This window comes from Nothobranchius furzeri, chromosome 1 (assembly GCF_043380555.1).
Source record: "Nothobranchius furzeri strain GRZ-AD chromosome 1, NfurGRZ-RIMD1, whole genome shotgun sequence".
NCBI classification, from domain to species: domain Eukaryota; kingdom Metazoa; phylum Chordata; class Actinopteri; order Cyprinodontiformes; family Nothobranchiidae; genus Nothobranchius; species Nothobranchius furzeri.
Genome location: NC_091741.1, coordinates 104,484,615 through 104,502,089, shown reverse-complemented (window position 1 = coordinate 104,502,089; position 17,475 = coordinate 104,484,615). Strand labels below are relative to the sequence as shown.

Here is a 17,475-nt window from a genome sequence, read left to right as displayed (position 1 = left end):
AGGTCAGCTGACTACTTGAATATACTGAATCACCAGGTTCAAATAGTGAAAGAGTGGTTCAAGGAGCATGAGACATCATGTTCACACATGGTTTGGCCAGCAGAGTCCAGACCTTAACCCCTTTGAGAATCCTTGGGATGCACTGGAGAAGGCTTTGTGCAGCGGTCAGACTCAACCATCAATGCAAGATCTTGGTGAGACATTAATGCAACACTGGATAGAAATAAATCTGGTGACGTTGGAGAAGCTTATAAAAACCATGCTACAGCAAATGTGTGCTGTAATAAAACTAAAGGCAGTCCAAACAAGTATTAGATTGTGTGACTAGGCTTGGGCGGCGTTACCGCCGGTGTTAAAAAAAAAGCAATAGTGTCAGTTCCAATAGTCATAAAAACAGTGCACGTACGAGATGAGGATAAAAAAATTAAGATGAACATTTTTAATATATAAAAAACAGAAGCATGCCTGAATTTTTTGTAGTATTTAAATAATTTAAAATGTTTTGTCCAATTTTTAGAGATATTCCATGAAGTTTATGAACGCGATGTTGTCAATCGACAGCTCGGAGGACGGCTCACCGAGAGAAAAATGACAGCTCGTGCACCAGCTGATTTGGTGTCTAAAAGCTCGTGCACCAGCTGATTTGGTGTCTAAAAGCTCGTGCACCAGCTGATTTGGTGTCTAAAAGCTCGCGCACCAGCTGATTTGGTGTCTAAAAGCTCGTGCACCAGCTGATTTGGTGTCTAAAAGCTCGTGCACCAGCTGATTTGGTGTCTAAAAGCTCGCGCACCATCTGATTTGGTGTCTAAAAGCAACACAAGTTCTGCAGTTTGGGAGTATTTTGGGTTTGAAGCAAACTTTAAAGGAGAGCAGGTAAACACTAATGATGCAATTTGTGAAAACAAAAGATGACGGCGAAAGATGCACGCCCCGTCAGAACAGCAGAGGAGTGAACCGTAGCTGGAAGAGCAGATCTGTCTGGAGCCTGTTATTAAAAATGATGAAAACGCACTTTGCTGGTGAAAAATAAGCTGCCAGGCTTCCCTAGATGTCAAGACTAACCACGAAGTAAATGGGTGTCGGCCACAAGCTCAAAGCAAGTTTTCAGCAGTTGGAGGTTGAATTCCGGTTTTTCAGAAGAAAATATTTTATAAGCTGCATTTCCTTAAGTTGTTAATATTATGTGTGTTATGTTGTTATTGTTTTAGTAATAGTGTTTGTTATTCAGGTTCTGAACGATGAAGGTCCAAACTAACAGCTCAGTAATTCCACTTGAGGCTTACATCATCATTTTTAAATCAGTCCCGGTATTACCGTACACCAAGGTGTGGAGGAAGCTGGCCGGTGTTAAAATTTGGACACCATCCAAGCATATGTGTGACTTTTTCTTTTGGTGGTGACATTTTTTGGGCTGGACAATGTATAATGCCACTGAACCTACGAAGGTCCACATAAACACTATGGTCCTCCTAAACAACAATAGGATAGAAAGCTACTAAACACACACACACCCCCACACACAGATGGCTTACTAAAATGAAAACCTCTGTTTGGGACTGTCCTGACAAACCAGTGTCCATGTAAATCACATAACACTCAGATACACTTACACACTAATTACAAGAGTGGTTGACTAACATCTTACAACAAGTTACATATATCATCTAATTATTAAATAGAAATCACCTCTGCATTCCTGTTGGTAGAAATCAGGTTGGGATCAGTCTGCTTCAGGTTGTCTTCCGGCATCTGACTCTGGATTGCCTCAGGTGAGACCTGCATCAGACAAGCATCAGCTACTCAATACAAGTTAGTGACAAACTGCTGTTCCCATATTGTAGCTTTGTTTTTTATACATTTACACTATATATAAAAACGTCTAGAAAATTTTTACTGCATTAGAATGCAAACACACTGCCTTGCCTAAAAAAGAAGTTGCCACCTAGATTTATTTAAGCAAACAGAGAGGAGCCTCCTATTGGATAATTACTGCATGGGCGATAATCTTTCAACTGGCAACAAGTTATTTAACTCCAACTGCTGCAGTGAGTTGCTTCTCATTTCTTAAACAGCCATGTAGAAAAACACATCTGGTGGTCGTGTAAAAGATGTTCATCTGTTTTGAGAAGGGTCAAATGATTAGCATGAATAGGGCAGTGAAAACATCTAAGGAACTAAATATGACTTAAGAACTGTCAGTAGCCACATTTACATGGGCACAATTAAATTGCAACGCCCAATCAGATAAAAAAATTCTACATGTAAACATGTAAATCGAAGTGTTATGATCCAATTCGGCCCATCAGAATGAAGTTTCAATCCAATTGAGAGGTGGTTTTGTCCGATCATCATTCCAACTGACGTGCATGTACACAGCCATTTGGATTATTTGAGTAAAATATTGCCCACTGCGCATAAGTGCAACAGCTAGCTTTTTCTTTTGGTGGTGAAATTTTTTGGGCTGGACAATGTATAATTCCACTGAACCTACGAAGGTCCACATAAACCCAATGGTCCTCCTAAACAACAATAGGATAGAAAGCTACTAAACACACACACACCCCCACAGACAGATGGCTTACTAAAATGAAAACCTCTGTTTGGGACTGTCCTGACAAACCAGTGTCCATGTAAATCACATAACACTCAGATACACTTACACACTAATTACAAGAGTGGTTGACTAACATCTTACAACAAGTTACATATATCATCTAATTATTAAATAGAAATCACCTCTGCATTCCTGTTGGTAGAAATCAGGTTGGGATCAGTCTGCTTCAGGTTGTCTTCCGGCATCTGACTCTGGATTGCCTCAGGTGAGACCTGCATCAGACAAGCATCAGCTACTCAATACAAGTTAGTGACAAACTGCTGTTCCCATATTGTAGCTTTGTTTTTTATACATTTACGCTATATATAAAAACGTGTAGAAAATTCTTACTGCATTAGAATGCAAACACACTGCCTTGCCTAAAAAAGAAGTTGCCACCTAGATTTATTTAAGCAAACAGAGAGGAGCCTCCTATTGGATAATTACTGCATGGGCGATAATCTTTCAACTGGCAACAAGTTATTTAACTCCAACTGCTGCAGTGAGTTGCTTCTCATTTCTTAAACAGCTATGTAGAAAAACATCTGGTGGTCGTGTAAAAGATGTTCATCTGTTTTGAGAAGGGTCAAATGATTAGCATGAATAGGGCAGTGAAAACATTTACGGAGATTGCAGAAACAACTAAAATTGGCTTAAGAACTGTCAGTAGCCACATTTACATGGGCACAACTATTCAGATTGAACGCCCAATCAGATCAAAAATTCTACATGTAAACATGTCAATCGAAATGTTCTGATCCAATTCAGCCCGATCAGAATGAAGTTTCAATCCAATTGAGAGGTGGTTTTGTCCGATCATCATCCCAACTGACGTGCATGTACACAGCCATTTGGATTATTTGAGTAAAATATTGCCCACTGCGCATAAGTGCAACAGCTAGCTTTTTCTTTTGGTGGTGACATTTTTTGGGCTAGACAATGTATAATTCCACTGAACCTACGAAGGTCCACATGAACACTACAGGCCTTCCATTTTGTAAAACACTGCTTTTATTGTGTTGGTTGGTTATGTTCTGGTGACATATAGAACTTGGGAGTGCAGGCTGCTGCCTGAGAGGTGGTAGAAGACGGAGTGTCTCCATGATGCTTTGTTTGGTCCCTTATGTGTGAGGCGAGTGGTGTTACGATCCTTCCTGGGGAGTTTAGCTCGTGTGCAAAAAGGAAGGGACAATAACGGGATTTAAAAGTTAAAATGATGATCAGGTTTATTTACAAAAAACCTAAATCTTTCCATCCACAGGTTGGGAATAATAAAACTAATTCTGCCTGTGGGGAATTAAAACAAAAGTACAAATAACCTGGGATGTCCCACTGGGCAAAGATTACAGGGTTCTGGACCAAAATAAGGATCTCCAAAGGTCCAAATTCTAAACTGGGAGGTTAAACCAAACTTAAGGTGATATTTTAAACTAAACCGAAAACCAACAACACTCTAAATGTAATAAAAGGGAGATCTGCACCACAAAAACGATGAACTCTAAACCAAAACATAACAGCTTATCCAAATGCAATGGTGATGGTGATGCCTCCAAGATGGCGCCGAGTATGGCTGCCTCGTCGCGAGCTCCACCAAGCAACAGTTGTTTTTTGTGTTTACTACTTTTTCTTTCTTTATTTTTTCACGAGTAGCACATGTATCCTTGTGTACGACTGACAAACCTTACTGGACATAAAAGACAGAGTTTCTCATTGCTTCCCGGAGTTCAGGTCTTTCATCACGGACCCGCCGTTTGCAGATCCCCCATTCATCTCACCTGAGACGCCTTTGTTCTGGGCCCGTGGAGGCCGCAAGCGCCGACGCAGAGGGAGAAGATCTGGCGTTCTGCTTCGACTAAGACGGCGCACTAACAGACCACCATTACCCAGTTTACTACTGGCTAATGTGCAGTCCCTGGAGAACAAGCTGTGCGAGCTTCGGGCTCGGATCTCATTCCAGCGAGAGATGCGGGACTGCAGCGCGATCTGTCTCATAGAAACCTGGCTATCGGACAAAGTACCGGATCCCGCAGCACAACTACCGGGGTTCTCCGTGCACCGCGCGGACAGGTCACAGGAGCTTACTGGGAAAAGCAGAGGTGGTGGTGTGTGTTTCATGATCAACAACAGCTGGTGTGATTATGCGAACGTGCACCCGGTCAAATCCTTCTGCTCTCCGGACCTAGAGTACCTGATGATTAAGTGCCGGCCATTCTGGCAACCGAGAGAATTCACAGCGGTGGTTATGACGGCTGTTTATATTCCCCCACAAGCCGACACTGACCGAGCACTCAGAGAACTGTACAGCGCGATCAGCAATGAGGAAACCGCACACCCAGAGGCGGCGTTTATTACGATCGGGGACTTTAATAAGGGTAACCTGAAGAAAGTCTCACCAAAACTACACCAACACATCCATTTCAATAAACGTGGAGATCGGCTACTCGACCACTGCTACACCTCTTTCCGAGATGCGTACAAAGCCCTCCCCCGCGCCCCATTCGGCCAATCAGATCACCGCTCCATCCTGCTTATACCTGCCTACAGACAGAAGCTGAAACGGGAAGCTCCAACCCTGAGGGCGGTGCATTGTTGGTCGGACCAATCGGAGTCTACACTGCAGGATTGTTTTGATAACGCGGACTGGGAAATGTTTCACGCAGCTGCTAGAGACATTGATGAGTACACAGACTCAGTCTGCAGATTTATCAGGAAATGCGTGGAAGATGTTGTCCCATCCAGAACAGTTAAACCCTTCCCAAATCAAAAACCCTGGATTAATGGAGGTGTGCGAACGGCGCGGAGCACCACCTTTGCCTCCGCGAACACATCAGACTACAAACACGCACATTACCAACTCCGGAAGACGATCAAAGCAGCCAAACGTGAGTACAGAGACAGGGTGGAGCAACAGTTTGAGAACCCCCGGAGTATGTGGCAGGGACTAAACACAATCACAGACTTTAGAGGGAGAACCAGAACACCGCAGACCACGGCCTCTCTGTGTGAGGATCTAAACGCATTCTATGCCAGATTCGACACAGCGAACTCCATGAGACCGGACAGTGAGCGCACCGCGGATGACGTCAGTGCGCACACTGTGTCTGAAGAGGGTGTGCGGAGGTGGTTCAGGAGGGTGAACGCACGCAAAGCTACTGGTCCGGTCGGGATTCCCGGCCGCGTCCTAAGGTCATGCGCGGGTCAGCTGGCTGGAGTGTTTACACACATCTTCAACCTTTCCCTCTCTCTGTCTGTAGTCCCAGCCTGCTTCAAAATGGCCACCATTGTCCCTGTACCCAAATCCTCCACCATCTCCTCACTGAATGACTGGCGACCTGTAGCCCTGACCCCCATCGTGAGCAAATGCTTCGAGAAGTTGGTCAGGGACTTCATCTGCTCTGCACTGCCCGATTCACTGGGCCCTCTACAGTTTGCATATCGCCACAACAGGTCCACTGATGACGCCATAGCCCTGACACTTCATGCTGCCCTGTCACACCTGGAGAAGAGAGACACGTATGTGAGAATGCTGTTTGTAGATTACAGCTCAGCATTCAACACCATTGTTCCCTCGAAGCTGGACAGGAAACTGCAGGATCTAGGACTGAGCAGCTCCCTCTGCAGCTGGATCCTTAACTTTCTGTCTGACAGACGCCAGGTGGTCAGACTGGGCAGCACCACCTCATCCACCGTCACACTGAACACTGGTGCTCCGCAGGGGTGTGTGCTGAGCCCTCTCCTGTACTCACTCTACACCTACGACTGCACGGCCACGAGAAACTCCAACATCATTGTGAAGTATGGGACGACACCACAGTGGTAGGTCTCATCACCAACGACGATAAGACGGCCTACAGGGAGGAGATCAGCTCCCTGACCCACTGGTGTCAGGACAACAGTCTCACCCTCAACGTCACAAAGACAAAGGAGATGATAATGGACTTCCGGACGAGCAGAGGAATACACACCCCCATCACCATCAACGGCGACGCTGTGGAGAGGGTGAGCAGTTTCCGTTTCCTTGGAGTTCATCTGGCAGAGGATCTTACGTGGTCATGCACACGGAAAGTAAAGTGAAGAAGGCACAGCAGCGCCTCTTCTTTCTCAGAAGACTGAAAAGATTTGGCATGAGCTGCCGCATCCTCAGGACCTTCTATCGCTGTGCCATTGAGAGCATCCTCACTGGATGCATCTCCGCCTGGTATGGCAACAGCACCGCTTACAACCGCAAAGCTCTCCAGAGAGTAGTGCGGTGTGCAGAAAGGATTATTGGAGGTGAGCTTCCCTCCCTCCAGGACATCTATAAGAAGCGGTGCCTGAGGAAAGCGGGGAGGATCATCAAGGACTCAAGTCACCCCAGCCATAAACTGTTCAGACTACTTCCATCAGGAAGGAGGTTCTGCAGCATCCGGTCCAGAACCAGCAGACTGAGAGACAGCTTTTTCCATCAGGCCATCAGACTGCTGAACACGGCGCAGACACCTCACCCTCACTACTGAAACTCCAACATTACACACTCCATACTGTACATTAATGCCACTGTTTTGCACATACCAACCTCTGTATATTTTATATCTCTTATGTTATTGTTTACTTTATTCATTTGTATATTTAGATTAGCCATTTTTATATTTTACTTGTTTTTACATTACTGTATTTTTGCACAACTCTGTTGCTGTGAAGCTCGCACACAAGAATTTCACTCGCATGTACTGTACCAGTGTACCTGCACATGTGACGTGACAATAAAAGTGATTTGATTTGATTTGAAATGCAAGAAGCTGTTAACGAATATGCTAACAGTAGCTTTACCAACGTTAAGTTCAAGTTACCAAGTTTAAATTAACCAAAAACACCCAGCAACAAACAGACCAGCATGGAGGAGAGTGCTACCACCAAAACAGCTTTCCTAATGTCTGAATGAAGCTCCTTAATGAAGGGAGAAACGCTCTCGGTGATTTTCGACATCTGCGATAGAGATGAATTAGCGCATTTGACCCCGGAAGTTGCTGTCCGTTGCCGGGGGGCGAAGGCGGGCAAAACAGGAAAGGAATCTCGTAGCGGACGGACATTGTTCCGGGTCTTCGGTATTTGGCGGAGAAGAGGGCGAACTAGAGGAAAAACAGGCAGATTCCTCCTCTATTTACAAACTCCTGGGGATATAACAAGTGGGCGTGGTGCGTCGACTACCGGATCTGACATCGATGAATTTTTAGAATCGAGCCGTCGACGTCATTGATGCGTCGCCACAGCTCTAGTTACATATGTCATCTAATTATTAAATAGAAATCACCTCTGCATTCCTGTTGGTAGAAATCAGGTTGGGATCAGTCTGCTTCAGGTTGTCTTCCGGCATCTGACTCTGGATTGCCTCAGGTGAGACCTGCATCAGACAAGCATCAGCTACTCAATACAAGTTAGTGACAAACTGCTGTTCCCATATTGTTGCTTTGTTTTTTATACATTTACACTATATATAAAAACGTGTAGAAAATTCTTACTGCATTAGAATGCAAACACACTGCCTTGCCTAAAAAAGAAGTTGCCACCTAGATTTATTTAAGCAAACAGAGAGGAGCCTCCTATTGGATAATTACTGCATGGGCGATAATCTTTCAACTGGCAACAAGTTATTTAACTCCAACTGCTGCAGTGAGTTGCTTCTCATTTCTTAAACAGCTATGTAGAAAAACATCTGGTGGTCGTGTAAAAGATGTTCATCTGTTTTGAGAAGGGTCAAATGATTAGCATGAATAGGGCAGTGAAAACATCTAAGGAACTAAATATGACTTAAGAACTGTCAGTAGCCACATTTACATGGGCACAATTAAATTGAACGCCCAATCAGATAAAAAATTCTACATGTAAACATGTAAATCGAAGTGTTATGATCCAATTCGGCCCGATCGGAATGAAGTTTCAATCCAATTGAGAGGTGGTTTTGTCCGATCATCATTCCAACTGACGTGCATGTACACAGCCATTTGGATTATTTGAGTAAAATATTGCCCACTGCGCATAAGTGCAACAGCTAGCTTTTTCTTTTGGTGGTGACATTTTTTGGGCTAGACAATGTATAATGCCACTGAACCTACGAATGTCCACATAAACCCAATGGTCCTCCTAAACAACAATAGGATAGAAAGCTACTAAACACACACACACCCCCACACACAGATGGCTTACTAAAATGAAAACCTCTGTTTGGGACTGTCCTGACAAACCAGTGTCCATGTAAATCACATAACACTCAGATACACTTACACACTAATTACAAGAGTGGTTGACTAACATCTTACAACAAGTTACATATATCATCTAATTATTAAATAGAAATCACCTCTGCATTCCTGTTGGTAGAAATCAGGTTGGGATCAGTCTGCTTCAGGTTGTCTTCCGGCATCTGACTCTGGATTGCCTCAGGTGAGACCTGCATCAGACAAGCATCAGCTACTCAATACAAGTTAGTGACAAACTGCTGTTCCCATATTGTAGCTTTGTTTTTTATACATTTACACTATATATAAAAACGTGTAGAAAATTCTTACTGCATTAGAATGCAAACACACTGCCTTGCCTAAAAAAGAAGTTGCCACCTAGATTTATTTAAGCAAACAGAGAGGAGCCTCCTATTGGATAATTACTGCATGGGCGATAATCTTTCAACTGGCAACAAGTTATTTAACTCCAACTGCTGCAGTGAGTTGCTTCTCATTTCTTAAACAGCTATGTAGAAAAACATCTGGTGGTCGTGTAAAAGATGTTCATCTGTTTTGAGAAGGGTCAAATGATTAGCATGAATAGGGCAGTGAAAACATATAAGGAACTAAATATGACTTAAGAACTGTCAGTAGCCACATTTACATGGGCACAATTAAATTGAACGCCCAATCAGATAAAAAATTCTACATGTAAACATGTAAATCGAAGTGTTATGATCCAATTCGGCCCGATCGGAATGAAGTTTCAATCCAATTGAGAGGTGGTTTTGTCCGATCATCATTCCAACTGACGTGCATGTACACAGCCATTTGGATTATTTGAGTAAAATATTGCCCACTGCGCATAAGTGCAACAGCTAGCTTTTTCTTTTGGTGGTGACATTTTTTGGGCTGGACAATGTATAATGCCACTGAACCTACGAAGGTCCACATAAACCCAATGGTCCTCCTAAACAACAATAGGATAGAAAGCTACTAAACACACACACACCCCCACAGACAGATGGCTTACTAAAATGAAAACCTCTGTTTGGGACTGTCCTGACAAACCAGTGTCCATGTAAATCACATAACACTCAGATACACTTACACACTAATTACAAGAGTGGTTGACTAACATCTTACAACAAGTTACATATATCATCTAATTATTAAATAGAAATCACCTCTGCATTCCTGTTGGTAGAAATCAGGTTGGGATCAGTCTGCTTCAGGTTGTCTTCCGGCATCTGACTCTGGATTGCCTCAGGTGAGACCTGCATCAGACAAGCATCAGCTACTCAATACAAGTTAGTGACAAACTGCTGTTCCCATATTGTAGCTTTGTTTTTTATACATTTACACTATATATAAAAACGTGTAGAAAATTCTTACTGCATTAGAATGCAAACACACTGCCTTGCCTAAAAAAGAAGTTGCCACCTAGATTTATTTAAGCAAACAGAGAGGAGCCTCCTATTGGATAATTACTGCATGGGCGATAATCTTTCAACTGGCAACAAGTTATTTAACTCCAACTGCTGCAGTGAGTTGCTTCTCATTTCTTAAACAGCCATGTAGAAAAACACATCTGGTGGTCGTGTAAAAGATGTTCGTCTGTTTTGAGAAGGGTCAAATGATTAGCATGAATAGGGCAGTGAAAACATCTAAGGAACTAAATATGACTTAAGAACTGTCAGTAGCCACATTTACATGGGCACAATTAAATTGAACGCCCAATCAGATAAAAAATTCTACATGTAAACATGTAAATCGAAGTGTTATGATCCAATTCGGCCCATCGGAATGAAGTTTCAATCCAATTGAGAGGTGGTTTTGTCCGATCATCATTCCAACTGACGTGCATGTACACAGCCATTTGGATTATTTGAGTAAAATATTGCCCACTGCGCATAAGTGCAACAGCTAGCTTTTTCTTTTGGTGGTGACATTTTTTGGGCTGGACAATGTATAATGCCACTGAACCTACGAAGGTCCACATAAACCCAATGGTCCTCCTAAACAACAATAGGATAGAAAGCTACTAAACACACACACACCCCCACAGACAGATGGCTTACTAAAATGAAAACCTCTGTTTGGGACTGTCCTGACAAACCAGTGTCCATGTAAATCACATAACACTCAGATACACTTACACACTAATTACAAGAGTGGTTGACTAACATCTTACAACAAGTTACATATATCATCTAATTATTAAATAGAAATCACCTCTGCATTCCTGTTGGTAGAAATCAGGTTGGGATCAGTCTGCTTCAGGTTGTCTTCCGGCATCTGACTCTGGATTGCCTCAGGTGAGACCTGCATCAGACAAGCATCAGCTACTCAATACAAGTTAGTGACAAACTGCTGTTCCCATATTGTAGCTTTGTTTTTTATACATTTACACTATATATAAAAACGTGTAGAAAATTCTTACTGCATTAGAATGCAAACACACTGCCTTGCCTAAAAAAGAAGTTGCCACCTAGATTTATTTAAGCAAACAGAGAGGAGCCTCCTATTGGATAATTACTGCATGGGCGATAATCTTTCAACTGGCAACAAGTTATTTAACTCCAACTGCTGCAGTGAGTTGCTTCTCATTTCTTAAACAGCCATGTAGAAAAACACATCTGGTGGTCGTGTAAAAGATGTTCGTCTGTTTTGAGAAGGGTCAAATGATTAGCATGAATAGGGCAGTGAAAACATCTAAGGAACTAAATATGACTTAAGAACTGTCAGTAGCCACATTTACATGGGCACAATTAAATTGAACGCCCAATCAGATAAAAAATTCTACATGTAAACATGTAAATCGAAGTGTTATGATCCAATTCGGCCCATCGGAATGAAGTTTCAATCCAATTGAGAGGTGGTTTTGTCCGATCATCATTCCAACTGACGTGCATGTACACAGCCATTTGGATTATTTGAGTAAAATATTGCCCACTGCGCATAAGTGCAACAGCTAGCTTTTTCTTTTGGTGGTGACATTTTTTGGGCTGGACAATGTATAATTCCACTGAACCTACGAAGGTCCACATAAACCCTATGGTCCTCCTAAACAACAATAGGATAGAACGCAACTAAACACACACACACACACACACACAGATGGCTTACTAAAATGAAAACCTCTGTTGAGATTGTCCTGACAAACCAGTGTCCATGTAAAGCACATAACACTCAGATACACTTACACACTAATTACAAGAGTGGTTGACTAACATCTTACAACAAGTTGCATATATCATCTAATTATTAAATAGAAATCACCTCTGCATTCCTGTTGGTAGAAATCAGGTTGGGATCAGTCTGCTTCAGGTTGTCTTCTGGCATCTGACTCTGGATTGCCTCAGGTGAGACCTGCATCAGACAAGCATCAGCTACTCAATACAAGTTAGTGACAAACTAAATTTAGACAATTCTTGAAGAAATTCAATATTTGTTTAGGACATAGTGTCAAAAAAATCTCCCCAGGAAAATTTAAATTGAGGACATGGATCCATGTCTTGTGCAGCTTGCCTGTCTACTTGTTTGTAAAAGGCATGTATTTGTATAGCAGTGGACTGCAAATTAACTGCCAGTCTCTGGCTTTTTGTCAAACTCTGACCCTGACTCTACTCCATCTACTCCACCTAACCTATAAACTGCTGCAGGCAGAAAGCTCTGGAACAACTAGTGACTCCACACCCTAGCCAAATCAGAGACAGTCAGTCTCTTACATAGTATTTTTAGACTTGGTCAGCATGCTAAGAACCACAACCAATCAGGTACTGAAAATTTGGGTGAAAATACTGAACCATGTCTTTGGAAAAGGCAGTAAAATTGAACCACACCCATCCAAGTCACACGGAGTAGTACTGTTGGAAAACCCATATTAGAAGTAGCATAATTTAAGTGAACAATAAAAATAGACTACCTCTGCACTTCTATGGAGCGGCTCAAGGTCTGGATCAGTTTGGTTTGCGTTGTTTGCTGCCACCTTACTATGCCTCTTTTCAGTCCTTATCTGCATCAGAAAATGAATAAAAGTTAGTGATAGTCTTAATTCATACCACTCAAGTAACATCAAAGGAAAGCTGAAAATTATTAGGATGAAAAAAAAACATGCTTTGTCTTTCATAAAAATATTGTACACGTGTTAAAAATGATTGGATTTTATACTGTAAATAAACATTAACTTGTTTCTTCCATAGGCAAATTTCATAGGCATTCAAAATTTAATGACTCAATTGTCAGTCACCTTGCATCTCCATGGCCAGTCTGAGTCACCGTAATTATAGGTTACCTCTTCTCCCTGGCTTATTTCTCGAATAGCAAACAAGCACAAATGGGGCTTCCCTTGCACAGTCAGGTACTTCATTTTGGCATTAGGACAGACATGATCATCATTGACAAGTCTTCCAAGTGACCCATCTTCTTTTGCTGCATCAACACTAAAACATTAATGCATCAATTATTACATCATAAATTGTCTTGTGACTTCCAGTGACAGCACATTCAGCCATTTCTAATTTGATTGTATAATCATACTCACCACCACAGCTTTCCGTCAAAGTAGAATTCAAACAGAAACACTTTAAGTGTATCATGATAAACTCTTTGTCTCCTCTCACATTCCTCCTTACTGATCAGTTCTCCTCTATATTCCAACAGAAAGTCTCCTTTTTGAAAAGAGGTAGTTACAAAGACACCACGGCCTTGTTGAGGGAGGGAGGGAGGGGGGGAGGAGGGGAGGGGAGAGAGAGAGAGAGAGAGAGAATTGTCAATGTAGAGTTCAGGTTATATTTTTATTAAACTACCAGAAAATAATTATACCTTTGTAGGCACTGATGGATTTTACGTCAAATCCCACTTTGTCCTTTCCATTCTCAATGTGATATTTAGCATCTCCTTTTGGGTTAATGCGTCTTTGCCTCTCCATGTTTTACTGGCATCTGTAAAGTTAAAGTCCCATAGTCATCATCACACACGTGTGAAATTACATCTCCACACTTGACCCATCCCCACAGGGAGCTGTGAGCTACAGCAGTGGCTGTGCTCGAGAACCATTTGGTGGTTTAAACCCAAATCCAACCCATTGAAGCCGAGTGTCAAGAAGGGAGGCGTGGGGTCCCGTAAGTCTGGTCGCCTTATGACCCAACTGGGAATTGACCTCCCAGTCCCAAGGCGGGCACTAAATAATAGCAAGAGTTAAATCTTAAGGAAAGCTACAGGAAGGGTAACAAAATGATAATTCCAAGTTTCAAATAATGATAATTCTGACGTTACGTTCATGCTGCAGGTCCTGATGCTCAATTCCGAAAATCCTAATATTTTTGTGTGGTTGTTTACATTTTGACTGAAATGTGACATCAAACTCTCTCCAGTGTGAACGCTTTATGGCCCCAAAGTGACCTGCATGCGCAGAGGACAAGAAGTCACACTCACCAGAGTTGTAACTAGGAGAGGCAGAGTTGTGATGTGAAAGCCTTCACTGACAGTTCATTCACAGAATCAGGATCACACCTGTCAAGTCTCCAGTTTAGGGATGTTTTAAATACTGTAAACTATTTTATTCCTTGTTCCTGCCGTCTTCCCAAATTATTATTTACCAAAAATGTTCCAGTATAGACCCTTTTACTGTTTGTAAACAATATGACTTCAGCGAGAATGCGCGCAGCTTGGCAACAGAGAATGGCGTTGTTTCAGGCTTTATCAAGCTACGCTGCTGGGTTATCACCAGCAAATCTTGAATGTTGTATTATTAAACTCACTTTAACGAATGGCGACAGACTCCCGGATCCCTGTGGCATTACGGAATGGGTGTAAGATGTAGGTGCGTGGCCAGATATCCAGTGGCCCGATATGTACACGTTTTTAGTGGAGAGGCCCAGTAAGTACACAAGTGAGAAGCTACGGGCATACAAATCGTTAGATGCATACAACTATGTTGTCTGTGGCCACGTACAGAAAGTAAAATATCACGACATAGACTCTGAGTTTTGCGTCTTGAAGGCAGAAGTCCTTCCTAGCCAAAGACAAGGACTGCTATGTATGAGGCTTGGGTCATAGTAAACAAACCAGAGAACTACGTCTTCACAGCCAACTGTGCCTGCATGGCAGGGTGAGTATAGCATAGGTTTCTTTTTTTAGCGTGCTCAGAGTACAATCGTGTAAATTTTAGAGAAATACAGTTTATACTAATATGCAGTGGGAAAATACAGATGAATTAGAATGAAATGTTAATTTGAAGCATGAAATAAAGCGTATAAATTTGTTTAATTCTGTCATTTTGATGTTCCAGACTTGGGTCATGCTGCAGCCATGCAGCAGCAATTTGATTCAAAGTTGAGTTTGTGTTAGGATGGGAAAAACAGGAAAGGCTGCAGTTACACTTTTGATGGCCTGCAGCCACAGACGCCTCCGATTTTGTTCAAATGGATGTGCTCCCTTCGGAATTCTGTAAAGTTTCAGTCCACTGCTTGAAGAGAAGCGATTCTGGCATCCATACACGCAACAACCCGACTTTTTTTAAGTGCTCAGAACTTCAAAACAAAAGGTTTCAAACGCTGTTTTAGTATCGAATGTGAATGAGGAAGCCTTCACTCTCGTTGCCAGGCTGCGCGCGCAACTTTTGATGACGTAGGTAGTAAAAGGGTCTATTATGCTCATTCACAGAGAACCATCTTTAATTATTCTACAGGTTATTGTTCACCCTTCTGACGCTCAAACACACACACACACACACACACACACACACACGAGTGTTGGTGAGTGGCTGCGTCTGACTGCTGACGCTCCGTGTGCGTTTTTATTTCTGCAGTGAGACAAACTCACCTCACACCGTCCAGAGTTTGTTCTTTAAAGCTTCTATTAAATCCACCATGTTGACTTATATTAACAAGTTTCCTCTGCAGAAATTAAAAGTTTACATTACAAAGTAAAAGTTCGGCAGGCGTGTTTGTTTATATCTGTACGATTCTGGGAAAAACTAACAGTTGCTCCCGATTCTTGATGCCATGGCAGCCCTTAACACAACAGGAGTGTACCATTTTCTGCAGGTTTATAAGCTCACTACCAATCCCATGATGCAATGTGCTACAGCACCAAGCTAATGCTAAACTAGCAGCTGTAGCTTCACAAATTCAATAAATGTAACCAAAAACTGTAAGATTCACAACCTTTCATTAGTTTTCCAACTATATAAAACTAATTTGAAAACGTTGCTACAAGCCAGGGCTTTCCCTATCCCCCCCCCCACACTCCCCACCCTCATCAGGGACAACGCACGGTACCGAATCCATCCATACACTCACCCCCACCTCCCCAGTTATCACGTTCGACGCACGGTACCGAATCTATCCATACGCTCACCCCCACCTCCCCAGTTATCACGTTCGACGCACGGTACCGAATCTATCCATACGCTCACCCCCACCTCCCCACGTTATCACGTTCGACGCACGGTACCGAATCTTTCCATGCGCTCACCCCCACCTCCCCACGTTATCACGTTCGACGCACGGTACCGAATCTATCCATACGCTCACCCCCACCTCCCCACGTTATCACGTTCGACGCACGGTACCGAATCTTTCCATGCGCTCACCCCCACCTCACCCCGCTATCACGGATGACGCACGGTACCGAATCTATCCATACGCTCACCCCCACCTCCCCACGTTATCACGTTCGACGCACGGTACCGAATCTATCCATACGCTCACCCCCACCTCCCCACGTTATCACGTTCGACGCACGGTACCGAATCTTTCCATGCGCTCACCCCCACCTCACCCCGCTATCACGGATGACGCACGGTACCGAATCTATCCATACGCTCACCCCCACCTCCCCAGTTATCACGTTCGACGCACGGTACCGAATCTATCCATACGCTCACCCCCACCTCACCCCGCTCTCACGGATGACGCACGGTACCGAATATATCCGTGCGCTCACCCCCACCTCCCCAAGTTATCACGGACGACGAACGGTAGCGATTCTATCAGTCCAGCTCCCCCCCCCCCCCCATCACGGATGACGCACGGTACCGAATCTACCCGTGCGCTCACCCCACCTCCCCCCCGTTATCACGGACGACGAACGGAAGCGAATCTTATAAACGTGCTCTTCCACCAGCCTCGCTACAACGCCTGGGCTTCTCTACCGCCAGGCTTAAGTTTTCTGGAGGACACCCTGCAAGCTAATGCTAAGCTAGCTAGCAACTCACTGCTAACCAAACGAACTGCATTGCATTCTCTAAATACTTGCTACAAGTCTATTGTTACATCAAAGAAACATTAAAACTAGAAAATAACCGAAATGTATTAATACTATTGCTTACCTGTGAAGTTTAATCCACGGGGACCTCCATTTTGAGTGCTGCAGCTTTGAAGGCATTTAAAATTTAAAGGCACGTCTTCAGGAAGTAGCTTTGAGGGGTTGGGCTTTATGTCCCGCCCACAGCCAATCACAAAAGGGACACCCCAAAACCCCGCGAAGTGTATAAATGTGTATAAAAGTGCAATAAATACACAACATCCAGGGGCGCTGTGTTATACACATAAATACACAAAAATCATATTGAGTGGTATAGATGGACAAATTAATAAACTGAAAATAAAAGCTGTTTATATATTATTAAGTGTCAAAACACAATCCAAACTATAAAGCCACTTGTAAAGTATAGGT

General features: G+C 43.1%; 1 protein-coding gene across 1 annotated transcript in view; it reads right to left on the bottom strand.

Moving 5' to 3' along the window:
• The window catches only part of LOC129167185 (uncharacterized), a 34,890-nt gene extending 17,644 nt beyond the window's left edge, over positions 1-17,246 (bottom strand). Inside the window, exons 1-12 of the mRNA XM_070552855.1 lie at positions 17,129-17,246; positions 13,618-13,736; positions 13,337-13,499; positions 13,043-13,235; positions 12,719-12,808; positions 12,073-12,162; positions 11,026-11,115; positions 9,978-10,067; positions 8,931-9,020; positions 7,884-7,973; positions 2,737-2,826; positions 1,687-1,776 (exon numbers count right to left, since the gene is read on the bottom strand). Of these exons, the coding sequence (XP_070408956.1) occupies positions 1,687-1,776; positions 2,737-2,826; positions 7,884-7,973; positions 8,931-9,020; positions 9,978-10,067; positions 11,026-11,115; positions 12,073-12,162; positions 12,719-12,808; positions 13,043-13,235; positions 13,337-13,499; positions 13,618-13,723 (1,182 nt within the window). The 5' untranslated portion in view covers positions 13,724-13,736; positions 17,129-17,246. The remainder of the gene's footprint in view (positions 1-1,686; positions 1,777-2,736; positions 2,827-7,883; positions 7,974-8,930; positions 9,021-9,977; positions 10,068-11,025; positions 11,116-12,072; positions 12,163-12,718; positions 12,809-13,042; positions 13,236-13,336; positions 13,500-13,617; positions 13,737-17,128) is intronic.
• Positions 17,247-17,475: the final 229 nt, after the last annotated feature.